This window comes from Mustela lutreola, chromosome 9 (assembly GCF_030435805.1).
Source record: "Mustela lutreola isolate mMusLut2 chromosome 9, mMusLut2.pri, whole genome shotgun sequence".
Taxonomy (NCBI): Eukaryota; Metazoa; Chordata; class Mammalia; order Carnivora; family Mustelidae; genus Mustela; species Mustela lutreola.
In genome coordinates this window covers 3,421,556-3,440,656 of record NC_081298.1, presented here as the reverse complement: position 1 = coordinate 3,440,656, position 19,101 = coordinate 3,421,556, and the positions used below count along the sequence as shown (strand labels likewise).

The 19,101-nt window shown below is 57.0% G+C and overlaps 1 protein-coding gene across 6 annotated transcripts in view; it reads left to right on the top strand.

The window, feature by feature from the left end:
- Positions 1 to 19,101, top strand: part of PHACTR3 (phosphatase and actin regulator 3) — a 220,428-nt gene that overhangs the window by 17,485 nt on the left and 183,842 nt on the right. Inside the window, exon 1 of one of the 6 annotated variants that reach the window (XM_059132913.1) lies at positions 3,741 to 4,265. The exons of 3 other annotated variants lie outside the window; for them this stretch is intronic. In XM_059132913.1, coding sequence (XP_058988896.1) covers positions 4,148 to 4,265 — 118 coding nt within the window. In that variant the 5' untranslated portion in view covers positions 3,741 to 4,147. Of the gene's footprint in view, positions 1 to 3,740; positions 4,266 to 19,101 lie in introns of those variants that run through there. 2 more of the 6 variants (XM_059132906.1, XM_059132908.1) reach the window with 2 other exon arrangements.

The window sequence follows — 19,101 nt, the reverse complement described above, 5'->3', positions numbered from 1 at the left end:
TTATTGAAATAATGTATATGCCATAAAGCTCACCTGTTCAAAGTATAACATTCAATGTTTTTAAATTTATTTATAGTTGCGAAGTCCCCACCATTGTCTAATTTTAGAACACTCGGAACATTTCTGTCACCCCAAAGGAAGCCCCGAACTCATTAGCAGGGCTTGTACGTTCCCCCAAATTCTGGCCCGAGGCACGCACTCCTCGGCTCGTCTCTGGAGGCGTGTCACGTGGAGGAAATCATGCAACACGTACTCCCTTGTGCCTGGCTTCTACCACTTGGAATAACACTTCAGGGTCCATTCATACTAGAGCCGGGGCCCCTATTCTCATCATTCTGTGGCTGAATCATGTTCTGGGGCTGGACAAGTCACGTGGTGTTATTCACGTATCAGAGGATGGACATTGGGCTTGTTGAGGTGCTCTATGGTCTAGCTGGTGCCTGTAGGGTTTTTAGCCAGGCACTTACAGGGGTCTGGTTGAGGTGGGACTGTTGGTAACGTTCACTGAGACCCCTTGAGGGTCCTCGAGGCTGGGATACCTCCTGTGGACAGCTGCCTTCTGCCACCCGTGGGCCAGATCCTCCCAGGCTTCCGGCCCCTCCTGCTCTGGGGCAGAATGACTTGGAAGGTCAAGTCTCTCCTGAAGGCTCCTACCCCGCAGACTAGTTGCTGCTGACCGGTGTAGCAGTGGTCACTTTTTTTTTTTTTTTTTTTTTAATTTAAAGCTATTTTTAACATGGAACATTTCAAAGCCAGAGAAAACTACGACGACAAGCTGTATGTCTACTCAGCTCTGACAAATCACAATATTTTGCTAAAGCATATTTTTTAAGAAACTAAATCTTGGTTGTCACTCTTGTCTTCTGTCTCTCCGCTCCTGGAGCGAATGCCAAGTCTTCTTTCATGTGCTTTTATTTTTTTTAATTATTTTTTTTGTTATTAAAGATTTTATTTATTTATTAGAGAGTGAGCGCAAGCAGGGGAAAAGGCAGAGGGAGAGGGAGAAGCAGGCGCTCTGCTGAGCAGGGAGCCTGATGCGGGACTTGAACCCAGGACCCTGGGATCGTGACCTGAGCTGAAGGCAGACACTTAACCGACTGAGCCACCCAGGTGTCCCATCATGGGATTTTGAGTCCTGCCCCTACAGTTTGGGGGTGGTGGTGAATGGCACTGCAGCGAGACCAACTAAAGAGACTAGACATTATTTTAGCTGGTGCCCGGACAGGCATTTAGGAACGTTGGCTCTCATAAAAAAATTCTTTCTGTGCTTTGTCCTTCTGGCCACATTGAGAACATGTCTGTTCGGGGCCCGAGTGTCTGAACGCCTCTCTACCCTTGCTCGGCTTCCTTTCCAGCGAAGCTGGAGCCCACAGGGGATCTGGCCGGCAGGACCCAGTCAGCACCGTAGTCCTTCCCGTAGGTGACAGGGAGGCCCCTTCTCTGTTGCTGGGACAATGATTTCCTTTAAAGTGCATGTAAGTACTAAGAATTGATTTAAAAAAAGATCTCTTTTTTTTTTTTTTTGAAGATTTTATTTATTTATTTGAGAGAGAGAGAGAGAGAGAGAGAACACAAGCACGTGAAGAGGCAGAGCCAGAGAGAGAAGGGGAGAAGCAGCTTCCCCACTGAGCAGGGGGCCTGAAGCAGGGCTTGATCCCAGGACCTGGAGATCATGACCTGAGCCAAAGGCAGAGGCTTAACCATCTGAGCCACCCAGGCACCCCTGATTTAAAGGAAAATCTTAAGCAGTGTGGGTTCCGAGTAGGGAAATCGGAACAGTGGGAGGTGGTGGGCGTTGGGCAGACAGCTGAAGGCCCCCCCCCCCCGCCCCGGTGCCTTTTTCTCTGGGACGCGCCCCTGGGCTGCCACCCCCACCCCCACCGGCCAGTCCATCTCTGTGCCTGCTGCTGGCTTTCTCATCTCCGTGGGGGAGGTGTTGAGGATGGGCTGGGTAGGGGGCTCTAAAGCCCGCCTGTGGGGCCAAGACTCAGCTTGGCTTTCGGGGGGCTGCCTGAAGAGCTCCCAGGCTGGGGGCTGGAGAGACCCCAGGCCGGAGGCCCGGACAGGCCTCTCACGGCTCTGACGTGGCCTCACGTCTGAGGTGGGGGCTCTTCCTCAGGCACCAGGAGGAAGAAACGACGTCCCAAGTGCAGTGCTCAGCCCGGAGCTGGACTCATCACCGTCAGGCACATCTCTATGTGCATAAAAAGAATCCAGGAAAGTGTCCTCCAGGTTTCCTCTTCTCCATGGTGTTGTCAACTATAACTGTTTTGGGGGACACCCGGTGGTTGTTTGGTGACCATTCTGAGCTCTGCCCTCGCCTCTCGTCCTGGAAGACCCATTGTGGGGGCTGTTTCTGTGTTTGTTCACTGTTGGATCTGTGGTGCCTGATGGGGCACGCAGTGCGCTAGACTCCTGGGGGTTATTGGAATGAATGAACCAATGGATGAGGGGTGACTGGAGGTGACTGCAGCCGACGGCCCAACGCCGTGCGTGGGCGAGCATCCGCAGCACTTCGCCCCTTCTTGGTTCTGTCCTTGGCCCTCCATTGGGGGTCATCCAACAGTGCCACGTGCTCCCCCTACACACCCCTACACACCCCTACACCCAGCTTTAGGGGCTGCCCACATCTGGAAGAAGAGCCCCCAGAAGGTCCCAGTCCCTGCGCTGCTCTCGCCAGCTGTGGGACCCCTGGCCAGCTCCTCCTCTGATCTCAGTTTCCCCCTCTGAGCGGGCCTTCCCCCTGCAGTTGTGTGAGGGGCTGAGAGGGCATCAGTGCGTGGGAGCGTCTGTACTCCGGCCCCGCACACGGCAAGTCTTAGGGGGGAGCAGCCTCCCCCAGGGCCCCTGGGGCCCAGCCATCTGGGCATCTGGTGAAATGCTCCCTCCTCTGGGCACCTTCCGAGGCCTGGCTCCGTGCCATGCTCCAACCTTCCCTGCGCCTTTACTGGGATTTCCTCTTTTCATTACCCTTCCCGTCCCCCAGGTCTTAGCTGGAGACTCTGGAGCTCCGTGTGCCCCCCGCCCCCCACGCCACTATCTGGAATGGTGAGACTTGCTCATTAGCACTTTGGAGGTACCTCTGTAAGTGGCAGCCCTGGGGGTGTCACCTTCACTGCCTGGCCCACCACTTCCATCTAGGCGTCTGGGGAAGCCTCCCTGGAAGGCACGAGGGGCCCATCCTGCCTGTCTCCCCCCAGGCAGGGTGCTGAGGGCTTGGAGGAAAGGGGGGGGCAGTGGAGAAGGGATTAAGGTTGCAGGGATAAAGCTCTGGAGGGCACCTCCCCCCCCCAGGGTGGAGTCTGGGCAGCAGGACCCACTCGCCTCCATATCCCCGAGAGAGGGAGGGCGGGGAGACCAGCTAGCTGCCTGAAGCCTCTGGGGAGATTAGGCCCTGCCTCCAAGGGAGGCACCCTCAGGGTCTCCTCCCCTCCCCCTGGGGAGGGGAGAAGGTGGGACCGGGAGCTTTCTTGTTTCTAGAGCTCTGCTGGGCAGGGGGTAGGCAGTTCATAACTCAGGATGCCCCCCCCCCCCCACACACACACCTCCCTTGGGCAGGCGGCAGGCAGCCCAGGTATTGGAGACCCCTCCCCATCACCACGCTGGCTCTCACTCCCTCTCTCGTGACGTCATGCTCCTCTCGCGCGGCATGATGGGAGAATCCTAATGTTTTCCAACAGATGCTCCAAGAACAGCTTTCAGATTAAAGCAATTGCAAGAGCAAAGATTTTCCTTCTTCCCTTTTTTTTCCGGGGGGGTGGGGGGTGGGGTGGGGGGAGGGAGCGCCCCCAGAAATTCCTGGACATCACCCCCTGCCCCAAGCACGCAATAAACACTGACAAGAAAAGTTTTTATTTCCTGGTTCAACTTTTTTTTTTTTTTTTCCTGGAATATAAACTGAAGAATGGGAATAAACACGAATAAATAGCAGAGCGAGGCCGCGCGCCGGGATGCGCGGGGCTGCAGCCGCGAGGCCATTGTCTCACCGCCCTGAAGCCAGCCTGGCGCTGTCCCCCGGCTCCTTCCCTCTCCCGGTCCTTTTTGATTTTCCTTTTTAAAAAAACGCCCCCTCCAGCCCCCTCGCCTGTGACCTTGGCCGCCTCGGATGCTCTGATTCCAGCAACTTGCCCCCGCTCTGGCCAGGCCCATGGCCGCGTCCGAGGACGGGAGCGGCTGCCTCGTGTCGCGGGGCCGCTCGCAGAGTGACCCCAGCGTTCTCACCGACTCCTCGGCCGCCTCCTCCGCCGACGCCGGCGAGAACCCAGGTAACGGGGCCGGGCGAGGGCGGCCGGGCAGGTGGGCAGGCCGGGGGCAGGTGGCGCTGGGCTCGTCCCCGGCGCTGCTCCGCGCCGCGCTCCGCAATCGGGGAGCCGCGCCAGGACCCGGGCGCCCGGCCTCCGCAGTTCGCGTCCCCAGGAACGCGGCCGGGGCGCCGCGGAGCCCTTTGTCCGGGAAAGAACCGAGTTCGCGGGCAGAGCGGGGGCGCTCCGCATCGGCCCTCCTTGCGGGCTTCGCCGTTCCGCTGCGAGGGGCTGTCCTGCCTTGGGCGCTGACCAGCTGGGGGAAGAGAGTCAGACCTGTGGCCGCCTCCGCCCGGGCTGCCTCCGAGCTCTGCGTCCCTCCCCGGGGCCCCAGCCCCGGCGGCCCCGGCTTGGGCGTCCCCGCCCGGGCAGGGCAGCGCTCCCGGGGCCGCCGCGCACGGGGGCTCCGGCTGGACGCCCAACTCCGGCGGGGCCTGGCGCACCTGGGCGCGCCCGCCCGCCTCCCGGGACAGGTGTGCCCGGCGGAGCCGCCGGCAGGGAGATGCAGGGCGTGCGCCAGGGCCGAGCCCCGTTTCATTAAATTACACGGACTTTGTCCGCTCCCCCGCCCCCGCGGCAGCGTCGATTGTTTAGGTGATAAATCCGGTTACAAAGGCGTCTATAGGGCTTGATTGATTACTTTCCAGAGAGGAAGAAAGGCCTAATAAAGCAGGAGGGGGGTGGGCTGCGCGGGGCCTGTCACCATGGAGACGCAGGAAGCAAAGTGATCATTAAAACCTTTCTCCACCAGAAGGCAATTTTCACTTCACAGAGAGAAGTCTGAGCTTCTGAAATGTAGGGTTCAAAAAAAGAATCAAAGCTGGTGTTTTGGTATCAAGCCACTGGACTTGATTTCCACTCTTTGAGAGGCACAATTTTCTCAGCGATGATGTTTTGACAATAAGTTGCCCCTACCTTCCTTAGAAGATTTATTCTCTCCAGATGCACCGGCCCCAGATGGGGACCTGCTCACGGTAAATGGTGGGCATGGACATCTAGAAACCGCCCCCCCGGCCCCCCCGGGGCTGGGGTGAACGCAGGCTTTGTGGGGAGACTCCCTCACCTCCCTGGAACACACAGGAGCTTTACTCTCTAACTACAAAGAGGGACCTATTAAAGGCAGCTCTGTGGGCACCAGGGCCCAATTTGAAATTTTAAACAATAAACCCATGCAAGGCTTGTAAGATTTCTTTGTTAGGACTAGTGACACTGTGTCATTTGGTCAAACTAAGGTACCAGCCGAGGAAATCCCTGGCTTTTGCACATCTGGGAGGGCAAGTTAATTTCCTGGGAGTTTCAAGGGAGCCGGCCATAAGGTGACCCTTAAGGGTTTAATTAATCCTTTTATTAGAATCGGGGATTAAGCCTTCAGCACTCCATGATGGATTGGTTTTCTCTGTGCTGGAGATGCACATCCATGATTGTTCCAATTATGGAAGTTGAGTGGTTCGTCACGAGAGAATCCTTCCGAGCTCCTTTTGTCTCCCTGGCAGTAAAAGGAAGCAAACTTGAAACGGAAATTATGGAGGATTTAGCTTTTTGGCTGTCTGTGAGTTGATGCCTCCGTGGGTGGGAACAGAGGGCTCGGCAGGTGGCTGGTGCCAGTCCACCAGGGAGAGCTGGAAGGGCTTGGGTGATAACATGATGCCCTAGGAGGGCACACGCCCGAGTTAGTCTCCGGCTCAGAGGGTCAAAATGGGACCCTGGGAGCAGCTGTCTGAGGTGAAAAGTCTAGAGCGTGTAAAATTCTGCGAGTGGTAGAGCCTTGCTACAGATATCAATTAAGTATTTATGGATTGTGTTAAGCAGAGGAGTTCTGGCAGAAAGAGGGTCAGAATCCTCAAGTTGGAAGCAGCCCGGGAGCTTGAAGCAGGAAGGGTGGACTAGGGGAGCATCTTCTATAACTGCCTTGCCTGGTTGGCTTGGCAGGCTTGCATACCTCTTTTGACGGGAGGCTCACTTCTTTATGAGGTGGTGCCTGTTTTTTGGGGGCAGACCTGTTTAAAAATTCTTCAGATGGTTCATTGGAGGCTGCAGCCCGTCCGTCCTGGTGGGATCGTCTCACGGTGTGTGTTACTGGGGTTTGCAGGAAGCCTGTTATTTCAGGGCAGTTATCATATGGATCTGCGTCTTTTTTTTCACTAGGGCTGCAAAGTCGCAGCCCTCATCTTGCCCTCCCTTCAGGACCTCGTCGTTTGTCCTCCTGCTGCTCTACACATCTACTCCTGGGAGGTGAAGCTGGTGTGCCAGCTGTGGAATAACCCAGTACAAAGTCAAGGAGAAGAGTTGCCTCCTTTCCTCTGAATTCTAGATTTTTATAAAACAGCCCAAGGTTGCATTTACCCTTGACCCCAAGGCTTTTTTTTTTTTTTTTTTTTTTTTTTTTCAGTAGTCTCCATGCCCAGCAGGGAGCTCACTGTGGGGCTTGAACTCAGGACCCGGAGATCAAGACCTGAGCTGAGATCGAGAGTTAGACGCTTAACCTCCTGAGCCACTCAGGTGCCCCTCCCCCCCCAATACATTTTTCATGCATCAGGATTCTCTTAGTGAGGACTCAGAACGTTCTCAGAAGGGTAGACTCTCCCTCTCTCTCTTCAGAGGTTACCATTATGACGAGTGTAGAGGAGATCCTCTGGAACTTTCCTATTCATTTATAGCTACATGTTCTTAGAAGAACAGCTTTGAGAAAACACTGTGTGTAGGGTTCTTCAACTTGTTCCTACTCCATACTGGGTCTTGGAGGTCTTGTCACATAGTATATTTCCGTCTCCCTCTCTTTAATACCTACACAGCAGGCCAGAGAATATATTTTTCAGTTTATGTATTTGTGTTGTTTCCAGTTTTTACCCATCACAATCCCCCTGGCTGGGGCTCCCCGGGCAAAGCCTCCTTGGGCTCCTGTGTACATTTCCTGTAAGGTGTGTCTCATCTTGTGGGATGTCTGGATCGCAGGGGACCCACGTTTTCTTTTTATGATAGCGCACCCTGGAAAATGTACCAACTGACATTCTTTCCAGGCTCTCTGAGAGTGCCCTTTTTCTGATGGCTTGCCAACAGCTGAGATCATCAATCTCCTTTTCCCCCTGCACAAAGAGTGACAACTCGTGGCTCATTGTGTTAATTTGTGGCTCCTTGATTGCTGGTGAGCTTGAGCAGCCTTATTCATGCATTAAATCTCTCCGTGGCCACGTCTGTGGCCAGGGCCTGCGTGGTAGGGATGGAGGGTGCTCCCCGAGGGCCTTTCCTTCCGCTCGCTCCGCATCATCGCTGCGATAATGATTCTGGTCTTTGCCAGGCTCCTTTCTGTAAGTCTCTGCTCTCTACCCACAGGCATGGGCAGGCCTTCTCCCCAAACTGAGCTTTCAGCAAGGGAATGCAGCACGCCTCCCAGGAGTGCCTGCTCATGGGGACTTTGGCTCTGCCCTCAGACTTGTCCCTCTTTCTGATGCTGTCTTCCCCCTGGACCCTGCTGCCTTTGCTTCGGGGCTCCCTGTTTACCCGGCTCCTCCCCTCTTCCCAGCATGACACTTGGGGTCCCTGCGGGTCTTTCTCTATGCCCTGCCCCTCCGGGTGCCTCCCCGGTTCCCCAGTGCAGGACCAGAGACTGGGCTCAGAGTTAGCTGGGAATGCCTTTTAAAACACTTCTGTAGGGGGGGCGCCTGGGTGGCTCGGTGGGTTAGAGCCTCTGCCTTAGGCTCAGGTCGTGGTCCCAGCGTCCTGGGATCGAGCCCCGCATCGGGCTCTCTGCTCTGCAGAAAGCCTGCTTCCTCCTCTCTCTGCCTGCCTCTCTGTCTACTTGTGATCTCTCTCTGTCAAATAAATAAATAAATAAATCTTAAAAAAAAAAAACAAAAAAACAAACCACTTCTGTGGACCCTGGTCATCTCCCTTTGTAAAGGCTCTGTTCTGGAGGACCAGCCAGGTGGGGGACCTCTGTGGGTGGGCTTCCTCAGGCTTGGCCCTGTGGACATCTGTGCCGGGTCGCTTTCTGCAGTAGGGCTGTCCTCCGCGCTGTATGGAAATGGTTAGCGGCATTCCCGGCCTCTCCACTAGACGACGGTGGCTCCTCCGCCCCTCATTATGACGCCCAAAAATGTCTACAGGCATCGCCAGGTGTCCCGTGGGGGTAAAACGGCTCAGGTGAGCTCACGTGGGGAACCCGTGAGTTTACAACTCAGCCACGGCCTCAGTGTCTCTGCTGACAGCTTCCGTGTGGGGGGGAGCCCTGCCCTGCCCTTCCTGAGTCCTGAGCCCCACACCTCTGCTGTCCCCTCTGCTGTCACCTCTGCTGCCCCCCTCTCGTCCCTCAGATCTCGGGCTGACGTCACCTCCTCAGAATGCCCTCCTTGTCCGCCAGGTTAGATCAGACACCCTGCCCCAACCAGCCCCGAACTGCCCTTGAGTTCCAAGTCACTCAGTGTGCTCATCCTGCCGGGTATGTCGGGGTCTGTCATCCGTGGGGTGAGTCCCCTCTCGGCCCAGAGCCCAGCACAGACCTCACATGCAGGAGGCGCCCGCGAGCATTTGCCCAATGAAAGGCGGACGGGTCCCAGACACCAGGGCCTTCGCTGACGAGGCTTGGGGCTGGCCAGCTGCACCGGCCCCCGTGGAAAAGCAGCTCTGGCACAGCCAAAGGGTGGCTGAGGGGCCAGCAGCTGCACGCTTCTGCAGGGTCAGAGCCACATCTGGAGAGGGAGAAGCCTGTGAGAGCGTCCTGTGCCCCCCTGAGCTGCGGACTGATACCCAGACGCACCCACCTTCCTCTCGGGGGGGCACTCCCATTGCTTTCCTTTTCCCTGCCCGTGGCCGCTGGGAGCCCCCACCACACCTTCTGGCTGGACCCTCAGGACCGAGTCCCAGGTCTTCTTGTCCCCCGGCCTGGTCCCACAAGGCAGGGCAGGGAGCTTTCCAAAACGTAAGCCCCCTCTGGTGTCTCCTTTGCCGCAGCGCCACGGCCCGGTGGTGGTGAGGGAGATGCATCCCGTTTACTTCTCTTGGGCTTCTTCCCGGCTCCTGGCTCCGATGCTCAAGTCCCGAGTCCAGGGGTTGTCCCTGTGGCCCCTGGCAGAGGGTCTGCGTGGTTCAATCAGCAGCAGAGCCGCGCGGTAATTACCTTGTCAGCTTCTCTGAGCTTATTAAAAAGAAAAGCTGGACGCTTTAAGAAGATAGGGAGTTTAAAAACTTAAGAGTTTTGTTTTTTTTTTTCCCCTGACAGTAAAAGCACCGCACAGAAATAGATGGGATGCTTTTGAGATTTCTGTGCCCTGCCCCCTTCTCACCCAAATGCCACCCAGAAGGCCCTCGCAGGGAGGGCTTTGTCAGCACGAGAAGGTCAAACACCAGGTTCAGGGTCCCGGCTTTTCCCCTCGCCACCCTGTGCCCCTCTTGATCTGTTGCCAGTTGCCTTCTCTCTTTCACTCTTGGAAATGATCTCACTGATTTATTCGACAACCTAATTTATTATGTCTCTCCCTCTAGACGACACTGTCTAGCGCCATAGCTGGTGACTTGTAGCCATTTGAATCTGAGTAAATAAATTAAAATGAATACTTCCTTTCCCCCATTGCACTGACCACACTTTAAGGACTCGATAGCCACCGGTGGCTGGTGGCTGCCATCGTAGATAGTGCGGATCTAGAACATTCCATCCCTGTAGTGTTGGGCAGCACTGCTCTAGACTGTAAACCCCCTGAGAGCTGGGCCTTGTCCATTGTCCTCCTGGTTATGCTACACGTGGCTGTTTCCCAGTGAATGTTTGTTGGTTGACTGAGGTCACCAGAGTGGGATCGTCCTGGCCCAGAGCTCTCCTGCTAGAGAGACCCTCAGCCTCCTTCAGTCTGATCTTCTCATGTTGTGAAGAGGAGGGTGTCCAAGCAGAGACTATCTCATATCCACATAACATTAATTTGTTTCACCCCAGTGAGTTTCCCCAGAGGAACTAAAATACCCTGTATTTGGTTCTTGCTGGTTGGCTCTCTTTGACTAAGAAAACAATGACCTCCAAACACGTTGTCTGCAGCGGGATGGGTGGTCCAAGTCTGGCTCTGCCACATACAGGCTAGGTGACTTTGGGCAGGGCACCTCACTTCTCCAAATGTCCATTTCCGTTATGTCACAGAGTGGTAATTTCTGTCCCTAACTCCTGGCGGGTGAGGTTTCCTGAGCTATTGTCCATAACCAGGAGTTAAATTTTGAGACACTGGTCATTGGTTTCACGGCTTCAAGAAGGCAGGCGTCCCCTCAGACGTCCTCTGATCACCTCGAGATTGTCCCATCTTCTGTGAATGAAGTCAGGAGGCAGCGGACCCGGGGACCAGGTTGGGGAGGTGTGGGAGGGACAGCTCCTGGGCCCTTGGCAGCCCCTGCTCTAACTGGGTCTGTGTCAAGGCCAAGCTCTCAGGCTCTCCCCCACGCATGAATGTGGGTGAGCCCGTGCTGACCCCGCGGGACTCGTTAGGACGCGGGGCCCCGCAGGGTGTCAGGGTCCGTTCTCAGGAAACGGTGATGAGGAGGAGGCTGTGGTTCTGATTGGGGTTCAGGTCTCCCTGTGTCCCTGCGGCAGCCTGCTGTGTGGACGGGCTGGGTCAAACCATCTCCCCCTCCCCAGCCGTTGGCTCCAGTCCGCACCTGCCCTTTCCCGTAGTCACCGTCCTTCTGGGGCCGTGCCTGACCCCACGGCTGCCTCCCTGTCCAGCTCCAGCTCCCCCTTCCCAGATGCCACTCTCCAGCTGCCTACCAGCCCCTTCCCCAGACCGCAGTCCCCACAGAGTCCCCTCACCTCCTCCAAGTCACCGACTCGGGTGCTATAATTCTGGGGCAGCATTTTGGTGGCCTTGAAATAAGATCTGAATGTGTATTTGGGGGGAGGGGTTTCACCTTTGTGAGTTTGCCTGGCGGGCCCTTTTGGGGAAGGACACCTTCTAGAAGGACATGGCTGAGTCACTGTGACACTTAGGGCCGTGGAGCAGTCACACCAGCCGCCGCTGCAGCGACGGGTGGAATGTTCCAGACCCCCTGCCGGCTCCTCAACCACGCTGTCATTGACGGGGTGGACAGAGACTGTCAGAGAGAGAGAGACATAGGGGGAAAGTGTGAATATGACCAGTGGATATCAGAGGGTTTTTGACTTACTGTTTTGCATTTTGCGAGGTGGGAGCGATTCCCTGCCCTATGGTCGTTCCACATGGGGCCTGAGCTGCAGGGCCGGTGGGAGCTGCGTCCTGGCCAGCAGGCGAGTTGGGGAGTGGACAGCTGGCGTGGCGCCTGTTAGGGCCATGTGGGAGCACAGGCCCAGGGCTGCCAGATCCCCTATTTATATCCGGATGCTGGACATCCAGATTTTTAATGTGAAATGTGATTGTTTGAGCTTGTCAAGTGTATTGGTTAGGGATTGGTTTGGCTTCGTGAAAATAGGAAAACTAAACCGCGCTGGCTGAAATGAGGTTGGGGTTTTCTCGGCTGCTAACCCGTTGCAGCATCAGAGGCTCTGTGACTTCCTTGCAAGCTTCTGGTTGCAGATGGTCGCTGCAACTCTAACAGCAGATACACGGTCAGGGCAGGATGAAGGGGATGGTGACAGGTTGAGGGCTATCCACCTGTGGAGTCATGACCCTGCTTTCCTGGGAGCCCTACCCAGGGACATCCACTGATGCTTTCTTGGCAGGTGCTGTGGGGCCGGGAAATGTGGGGTTTTGTTTGACTGATTCACGGTTGTTTAGGATCGGTGCATGGCTTCCTCTCACCAGAGCTGGTGAAAAAGGAGAGGGTCCAAGTGTTTGGAGGTAATCGCCCGCTGTCGCCTGCCAGGCCAGCCTGAAACCGGACAAAACCCCAACCCAAACCAAGCATCGGGGCTGCACGAGGCCCGCAGGCTGCCCTTCGAGGAAAACGGAGAAGGAATCTCAGGAAGACTGAAGCAGTTATTTTGTTCCATGGCATTTCTTTACCAAGAAATTAAAGGTTGGACTAGAATGTGTGATCTAAGCCTGAACATTATGTCCATCCAAATTTTATTTGAGAATATTTATCCCGGGTACAAGACTGACAAGGTTACTGGCCTTCACGGGGCGGACAGTCTGGTAAATCATTGATAGCTGGAGTGAAAACACGCACGTTCCGACTCTGCCTTCCATGGGGGCATCTTGCTTCCTTCTGTTTCATCTCCTCTGAAGCCTTGAGGAGGCCAAGGGTCCTGCCCATGGGTAGCTTAGAGGAAGAGGTGGCTGGGGGAGGAGCTTGAATCCAGGGAGCTTGATGCCCCGCCCACCCACCTGCCCACACCACTGCTTGCCCCGCCCACTGCTTGCCCCACCCCGTCCCTGCCCTACTAACCGCGCATCCCAACCACTCTCTGCCCCGCCCACTCTGCCCCGCCCACTCTGCCTGCCCCGCCCATTCTCTGCGTCCCCTTCATCCCTCTTACCTGCAGGGCCTCATCAGCCTCTTGGATGGAGCAGGTGCTTGTGCTCTGTCCCTCCCCCGGCTCTGGCAGTCCGTCTGGCCGACGTAGGTGTATCCGTGGTCGCATCAGCACAGGCGCAGACATCCTGGTCCATTTCCCAGTTCGTCGGACCAGAATGGCCGCCAGGATGAGATCTATGTATTGAATCAGGCTAGGGGATGGCAGAGAGTCCGCCGTCGGCAGAGTCGTTGAAGGTTTCCCCTTGAATGGGCTGGGGCGGTGTCCCTGTCTGTTCGGGCAGGTCACTGGACGGCTGACTTGGCAGCGTACCTTATCCGACAGGCAGGGCCGGAGGCGGCTGGCACTGATCCAGGGCCAGTCACAGAACGAATCTGCCACGACCCAAGCGGAGGACTGTGGCCCCGTGGCCTAATAAATACGTGTATTCCACGTTGTCCTGCAGCTGTCCTAAATGTAGCACTTGCTGACATTGCCGTCGGTCTCAGTCCTCCTGATGGGCTGCGTTACTGCTTTACGAGTTTGGTTCCACTCCTTCCCGGAAGTTTGTATTCGTGTGCAGAGAGATTTTTGCCTGGTTGTGATCACCAGCTCAGGGGATTTGAATCAAGGCGGAGAGATGTGCCAGAAACGATCTTTTTGCTTCCCTTTGGCAGGAAAACATCGTCTCGGGCAATGTTAATTCGGGGATGACTGTGTTTCTGCAGTCACATGAGTCAGGTTGTTGCTGACCTTGGCACATTTGTCAGCTGGGTCCTTTGTGCAAAGCTCCTGAGCCCTCCCGAGCCTCAGAACCCTGCTGCGGTGCTGGGGTTGCCAGGCCCCGCCCCCCACTTTTAATTTTCTTTTTAGAGTCCAGATGTGCTGGGGGACACGGGTTCCATGGAGATGGTCGTAGAGGATCTTCCTTGAAACCAAATCTGTTTACGTCCGGGGGAAGATGCATTAAAACGTGAATAAAGTAACCCCGTCATGCGTTGAGACAGAAGACACAGAGGCAGCAAAGGTCGGGGAGGTCACAACCGGGGTGTCAGTTTCAGGGACTTGGGGAGATGCTGTATGTTATCATCCTGGGCTTGTGACTCTTTGGTTCTTATTTATCTGCACGGCCACGTGCTTGGTGTGGGGGCTGTGTCGCCCGTTCTGAGAGCTCACAGTCTGGCGAGCTGCACTGACGATACCACGTTCACAAATACAATGACAGAATCCCTGTGTCCTAAGCACCAGACCTCTCAGATTGGTCCCCTTCTGGGCTGGGTCTCGTTCCTTCTCTGCCAGTGATCAGTGGTCCGCAAGCAGGTGGCAGGTCAAGGACCCAGGCTGGGCTCCGTGAGTGCCTCTTTTCCACGTGGGCCTCACCCTCCACGGACCCAGCCACCTTGCCTCGTGGCAGTGGTGGAAATGCAGGTCATAGTAGATACAGGAGGGGTGGAGAACTGGGGCCACGGTGCAGCCCACACAGCAGGCTGTTCTCAGCTCCAGGACAGTCCTGCTCCGCGTGGATGCTAGTTCTTCTCGAGTACATGGTAACGACACCCCATATCCCCTTCTTCCTACACGCAGCTGTGCCCTCAGCTGTGCTCTCAGAGGCGAGGGCTCGGTGGGATTCATGTTCGGTGTCTCCTGCTCCTCTCACGTGGCGGAGCCACCACTGGGAGGCCGACAGGCGAGGTCGGAGGGGGCCTGGCAGGTACGTGGACTCTTTGGTGTCAGACTGCCTGGGTTAGCATGACTTTGACAGAGCCCCTGAACATCTCTGAGCCTGTGTCCCCATTGGTAGCAGGACGGTTCCTCGTCGCACTGCCTACCATGGAGGATGGTGGTGAGGACCAGGGTGGGGTGGTTTCTGTAGAGCATTAAGCACAGTGCCTGTCACTACGGAGAAGCTGAGCATTTGGCCAGTGACGGTGGGGGCAGTGTGGAGGCTCTGACACCCATGTCTCCCATGGGTGCCCTCGCGATGCTGCCAGAAGTGTCCCTCCTGGGGGAGTGTCCCTGCACTGCGGGTGGTAACCAGGCATCCCTTCTCACATTCCCACCCTTGCCTGGTTGGCCCTGGGGCTGGTGCACGGGGTCGCTGCTATGGGAGGGACACTCCTCTGGAGGCGCTGTGCCCATCTCCCTAATTGGGGAGCTGAACTGGGAAAGCCAGGAGGTAACAGGCCCAGGTCAAAGGACAAGGTTGAAGGCTGAGTCACAGCCCCAGCTGGGATGTTCTGCTGCGAGTGTGCGGGACTGGTGCTTGAGGTCAGCCTTGCGCTCAGGAGCGGGTGCGTGGACAGCGGGGCCCTCCTGCTCCTCTCATGTGATTCCCCCCCCCCCCCCCCCCGCCAGCTACCCTCATGGGTAGCTGCTTCTTCATTAATGTGAAGCAACAGAAGATTTAGGGACAAGGCATTAGTTTGTCTCACTGTTCTAGTGGGAGAGTGAGTAGCAGGGACGTTTAATAACAGGAACATGGAACGGACTACGAACCCTCCTCATGCTTCTGTTGGTCTGGGCAGCCCCTCGAGGAGGGCAGGGGGCAGAGGCTGTCTCTCTGTTGAGTCCCCTGCGGGAGTCTGGTAGAGCTGGCCTTTCCTTAACGCTGCCACTGCGAACATTGGTGACATCTTAACGTGACACCTTTCCTCTAGTAGTTTCCCAACTCTGCCCCGCTTTCTGGGAACTATATTGGTACCTTCTTTCCGTAAGGATTTGTGCTGTTGGCGGCTGTTCTCAGCTCCAGGACAGTCCTGCTCCGCGTGGATGCTAGCTCTTCTCGAGTACATGGTAACGACACCCCATATCCCCTTCTTCCTACACGCAGGGGACTGTCGGGAAAAGTAAAATCAGGGGGGAAAGAGTCCCCCAGCAAGGGGCAGTGACAGCAGGGCACGGGGCTTCAGGGCAGGTGGTCTTGCCCTTGGGGGAGTTGCTGGAGCCGTGAGAAGGGCAGCACTTGGAGCACGACTCTTGGTGATACTGATACGCATTGCTAAAAAGCAGCCGACAAATGTGTTAATAATTAGTCTCTGTGTGGTTTTTTAAATGAACTAATGACAGTTTATTCCCAGAGGACATTAGCCCGGAGCAGCTGTGCCCTCAGGGAAATACCAACTCCGATCACGCGTCTTGTTTCTCTGGTTCCTTTTTCTGACCCTGGGCCGAGTGGATGTCGCATCTCGCTCGGTGGACGCTTGGGCCAGGAGACCCAGGTCACCCCTCGAATGGCACCTAGGAGCCCAGTTACCAAACATCTCAGGGGGTGTGACATTGCTCGTTGCAGAGAGGGTGTTAGATGACTTCTCACCCCACTGCGAGAGCCTGGATTGGGAAAAGAAGAGACACACAACATACGGGTGACGACCCCAGGGGGCTTCTTGCAAGTGTGGGCTCCCCTCCACTTCCTGCTTCCCCGCCCCCGCCCTCGCTCCTGACCAGCACACTGAGTGCCTGCCTCAGGCCAGGTGTGACGGTAGGCATGGGGACAGCATGGACAGCAGAGGCATTGCCCCACTGCCCTGGGGTAGTCTCATGGGGGGGTGGGCCAGGGCTGGGCTCTCCCACAGGCAAACGCGAGTCCCATCAGAGGGAGGCTGCCCTGGTGCGGGGGAGGGGCCTGCAGGCTGGGGGAGCTCAGAGAAGGTGTCCCTCGAGTCGGGAGCCGAAATGTGGGTTGGAGTGAACCAGCCTGAGTGGGAAGGACAGGGTTTTCTGGCGGGAGAAGATGGTCCATGCAAAGGTGGGAAGGAGTTTGAGGGGGTGCTCCAGGGACCAGAGTCGTATGGTGGCCGGATGGTGCCCTGGAGCGGCCGGGAGCCTTCTCCAGGGACTCCTGGGCAGAGCGGGGTGGGGGGCTTGTGTGCACCTGCAGAGGCAGCAGGAAGCCTGGAGGGAGGGGCCCCATGTCTGCACATTGTGTGCACGTTGTGTGCACGTGTGCGCACCTGCGTGCGTGGAGAGGGGGACTGGGAGGCTGTTCTTGGGACTGAAGAGCTCCGGGTTCCCAGCCTGCGTTTTCCTTGGGCTCGCAGACCCCTGTGCGGCTCTTTGTGCAGAATGTGCACAGACGCGACTGCCTGCGGTTCCTCGTGAGCGGGGTTCTGCTCTCCTCTCACGCCGGGAAGCCTGGAATCGGGCCTCACTCCACAGACTGGTGGGGCCACGGCTGTGTGGCCCCTGTCACCCTGGGGAAGCTTGGGGACCATCCCAGCATCGGGGCTGGAAGTGCTGGAAGTGTGGTCGGGCACCTGTTCTCTCTCTCTTTCTCCCTCTTGCCTGCAGTGAGGGGCCTGTGAGCCCATGTTCACCGGCCATCTCCCTGCCGTGGGCAGTTCAGAAACCCTCTGTGTGTTTCTCTCGTGGTGCCCAGGCCCAGGACGCTGAGCGTGGGCCCCCGTACCCTGAGGTCAGGGGCTCGGGTGGGCACCTGTACTGTGTGTGACGTGGGAAGGAGGTGGGCAGGCCCAGAGGACAGAGGGACAAGGGTCTCCTTCCCAGAATCACTGGGGGTTTCAGGCTTCTTTCTTCCCCGTCTCTCCATCTCTTCCTCTGTTCCCCTCCCCGTGCTCCTGGCTCCCTCCTTCCTGAAAAGAAGAGGCAGTAGTGGGAGAGGGCGCACGGTCGGAGGTTCGCCGGGAGCTGTGAAGGTCCGCTTGTCAGGCTCCTGCAGGCCGTAAGGGCTACACAGCTCCGTGTGCTGACTTTTGTCAGAAGTCGCTGCGGGGGTGGGGGCAGCCTTCGCACACGTGTGTATGTGTGCATGGGTGCCGGTGTGTGTGTGTTGAGGTTATTGTTGTAACTTCTCATCTTTTGAGGAACATTTATTTATTCAACAGAGAGCGCGCCTACGCTGGAGGGCGGGGCAGTGGGAGAGGGAGAGAGTGTCAAGCAGTCCCTGCCCGGAATGCAGATTCTGGACGCGGGGCTCCATCCCAGGACCCTGAGATCATGACCGAGATGAAACCGAGAGCTGGGTGTTCAGTCAGCCAAGGCACTCAGGCACCTGCCTCCCCTCTGGTTTCGAGGCCTCAGAGGGAAGGGACCTGGGTCAGGCGTCAGCTCACATCTTTCCCGCAGACCGCTGGAGCCAGTGTCCGGGTGCCTAGGAGTGGGCCTTCCGGGCAGCCTCGAACCCCAGCCCCCGCCCCCCGCCCCCGGCTGGCCTCGGCAGGTGCCTGCGTCGGGCGCTGCTTACTGTCCTCCTTTCTCCTTTGTGCATGGAGAGACGACATCTCTGCCTTCCTGGGGAGGTCGTGGGCCTCCGATGAGGCCTGGGAGCTTGGCCCAGATCAGCTGTAACTGACCTGCCGCTGACACTCGCGGGTGGGCACTGTGAGATGACGCCCTTCTCCTGTTCCCCCGGGGTGGCGAGTCTGGGATGGAGCTGCTCTGACTGTGGGGGACGGTGCCCCCTGTTTGCTGGCCTGGCCTCAGAAGCCCTCACCGTCTTGCTGTGCATGGGAAGGCCTGGTGTCTTTGTCGCTCCTCCAGCTGCAGGACAGGCAGGGGTCAGAGTGCTTCTGGGGGCTGAGCTGGGCATGGATCTTAGCAGGGAAGCACACACATCCAGAGTCCTCTGGGCTGGGTGCTGTTACTCCGTCCCGGACGCCTGCGTCCTTCCTGAAAGCCGTGAGCCACTGTCTAGAGGAGCCTGAGCTCGACTTGCTGGGGGAGAACCCTCGAGCTAATATGCAATCCCACTGTTACATTTATTCTGGGGAGCACGTGTTCTAATTTGTGTCATCTTAGCTTCCATCAGAAAGATCTCCAGCAAACACTCAGAAGCTTGTTTTCATAGAAGGCATGAGCCTTGGAAAATAATATCCCCCCCAACCCTGGAAATATAAGCAGGAAAGGGGAAATCAATGTTTTCCCTGGGAGGTGGTAGATAATAGTTCTTATAGAAAACAAAAAGGTTTTACACTGGAGAAGTAATACATGCCCACGTCGGGAAAACTCCGGGCCAGCGGGAGACGGCGGAGTAGGCGCCGGTGAGCTGGCGTGGCCCACTCGGGCCTGGGCTGGGGTGTGTTCCGGCCAGCTGTCTGTTTCTTCCCTCCGGGCCTCAGTTTCCCCACTCACAGCCCCCACCCCCCGGGTGGTTATGGTCGGCGTTCAGCAGTGCCGCGTGTCGGGTGCCCGCCATGGGGAGACTGAGGTGGAGGGGGACTCGGGGTGTGTGGGGCAGGGCAGGGGAGGAAGGGTGGCCCCCAGACCCCCTTCAGATGGGGACGGCTGAGGAGTGCGATTTGGGGAAGGAGAGCTTGAGTTCAGGAGACGGTCTGGGACGGTTGCCAAGAAGGTATCGGGCACGTGAGCCGGCTGGAGAACAACATCACGCCAACGGGCGCATTTGAGGCTCTGTACTTCCCTCACAGCGGGGCTGTGGGACACGGG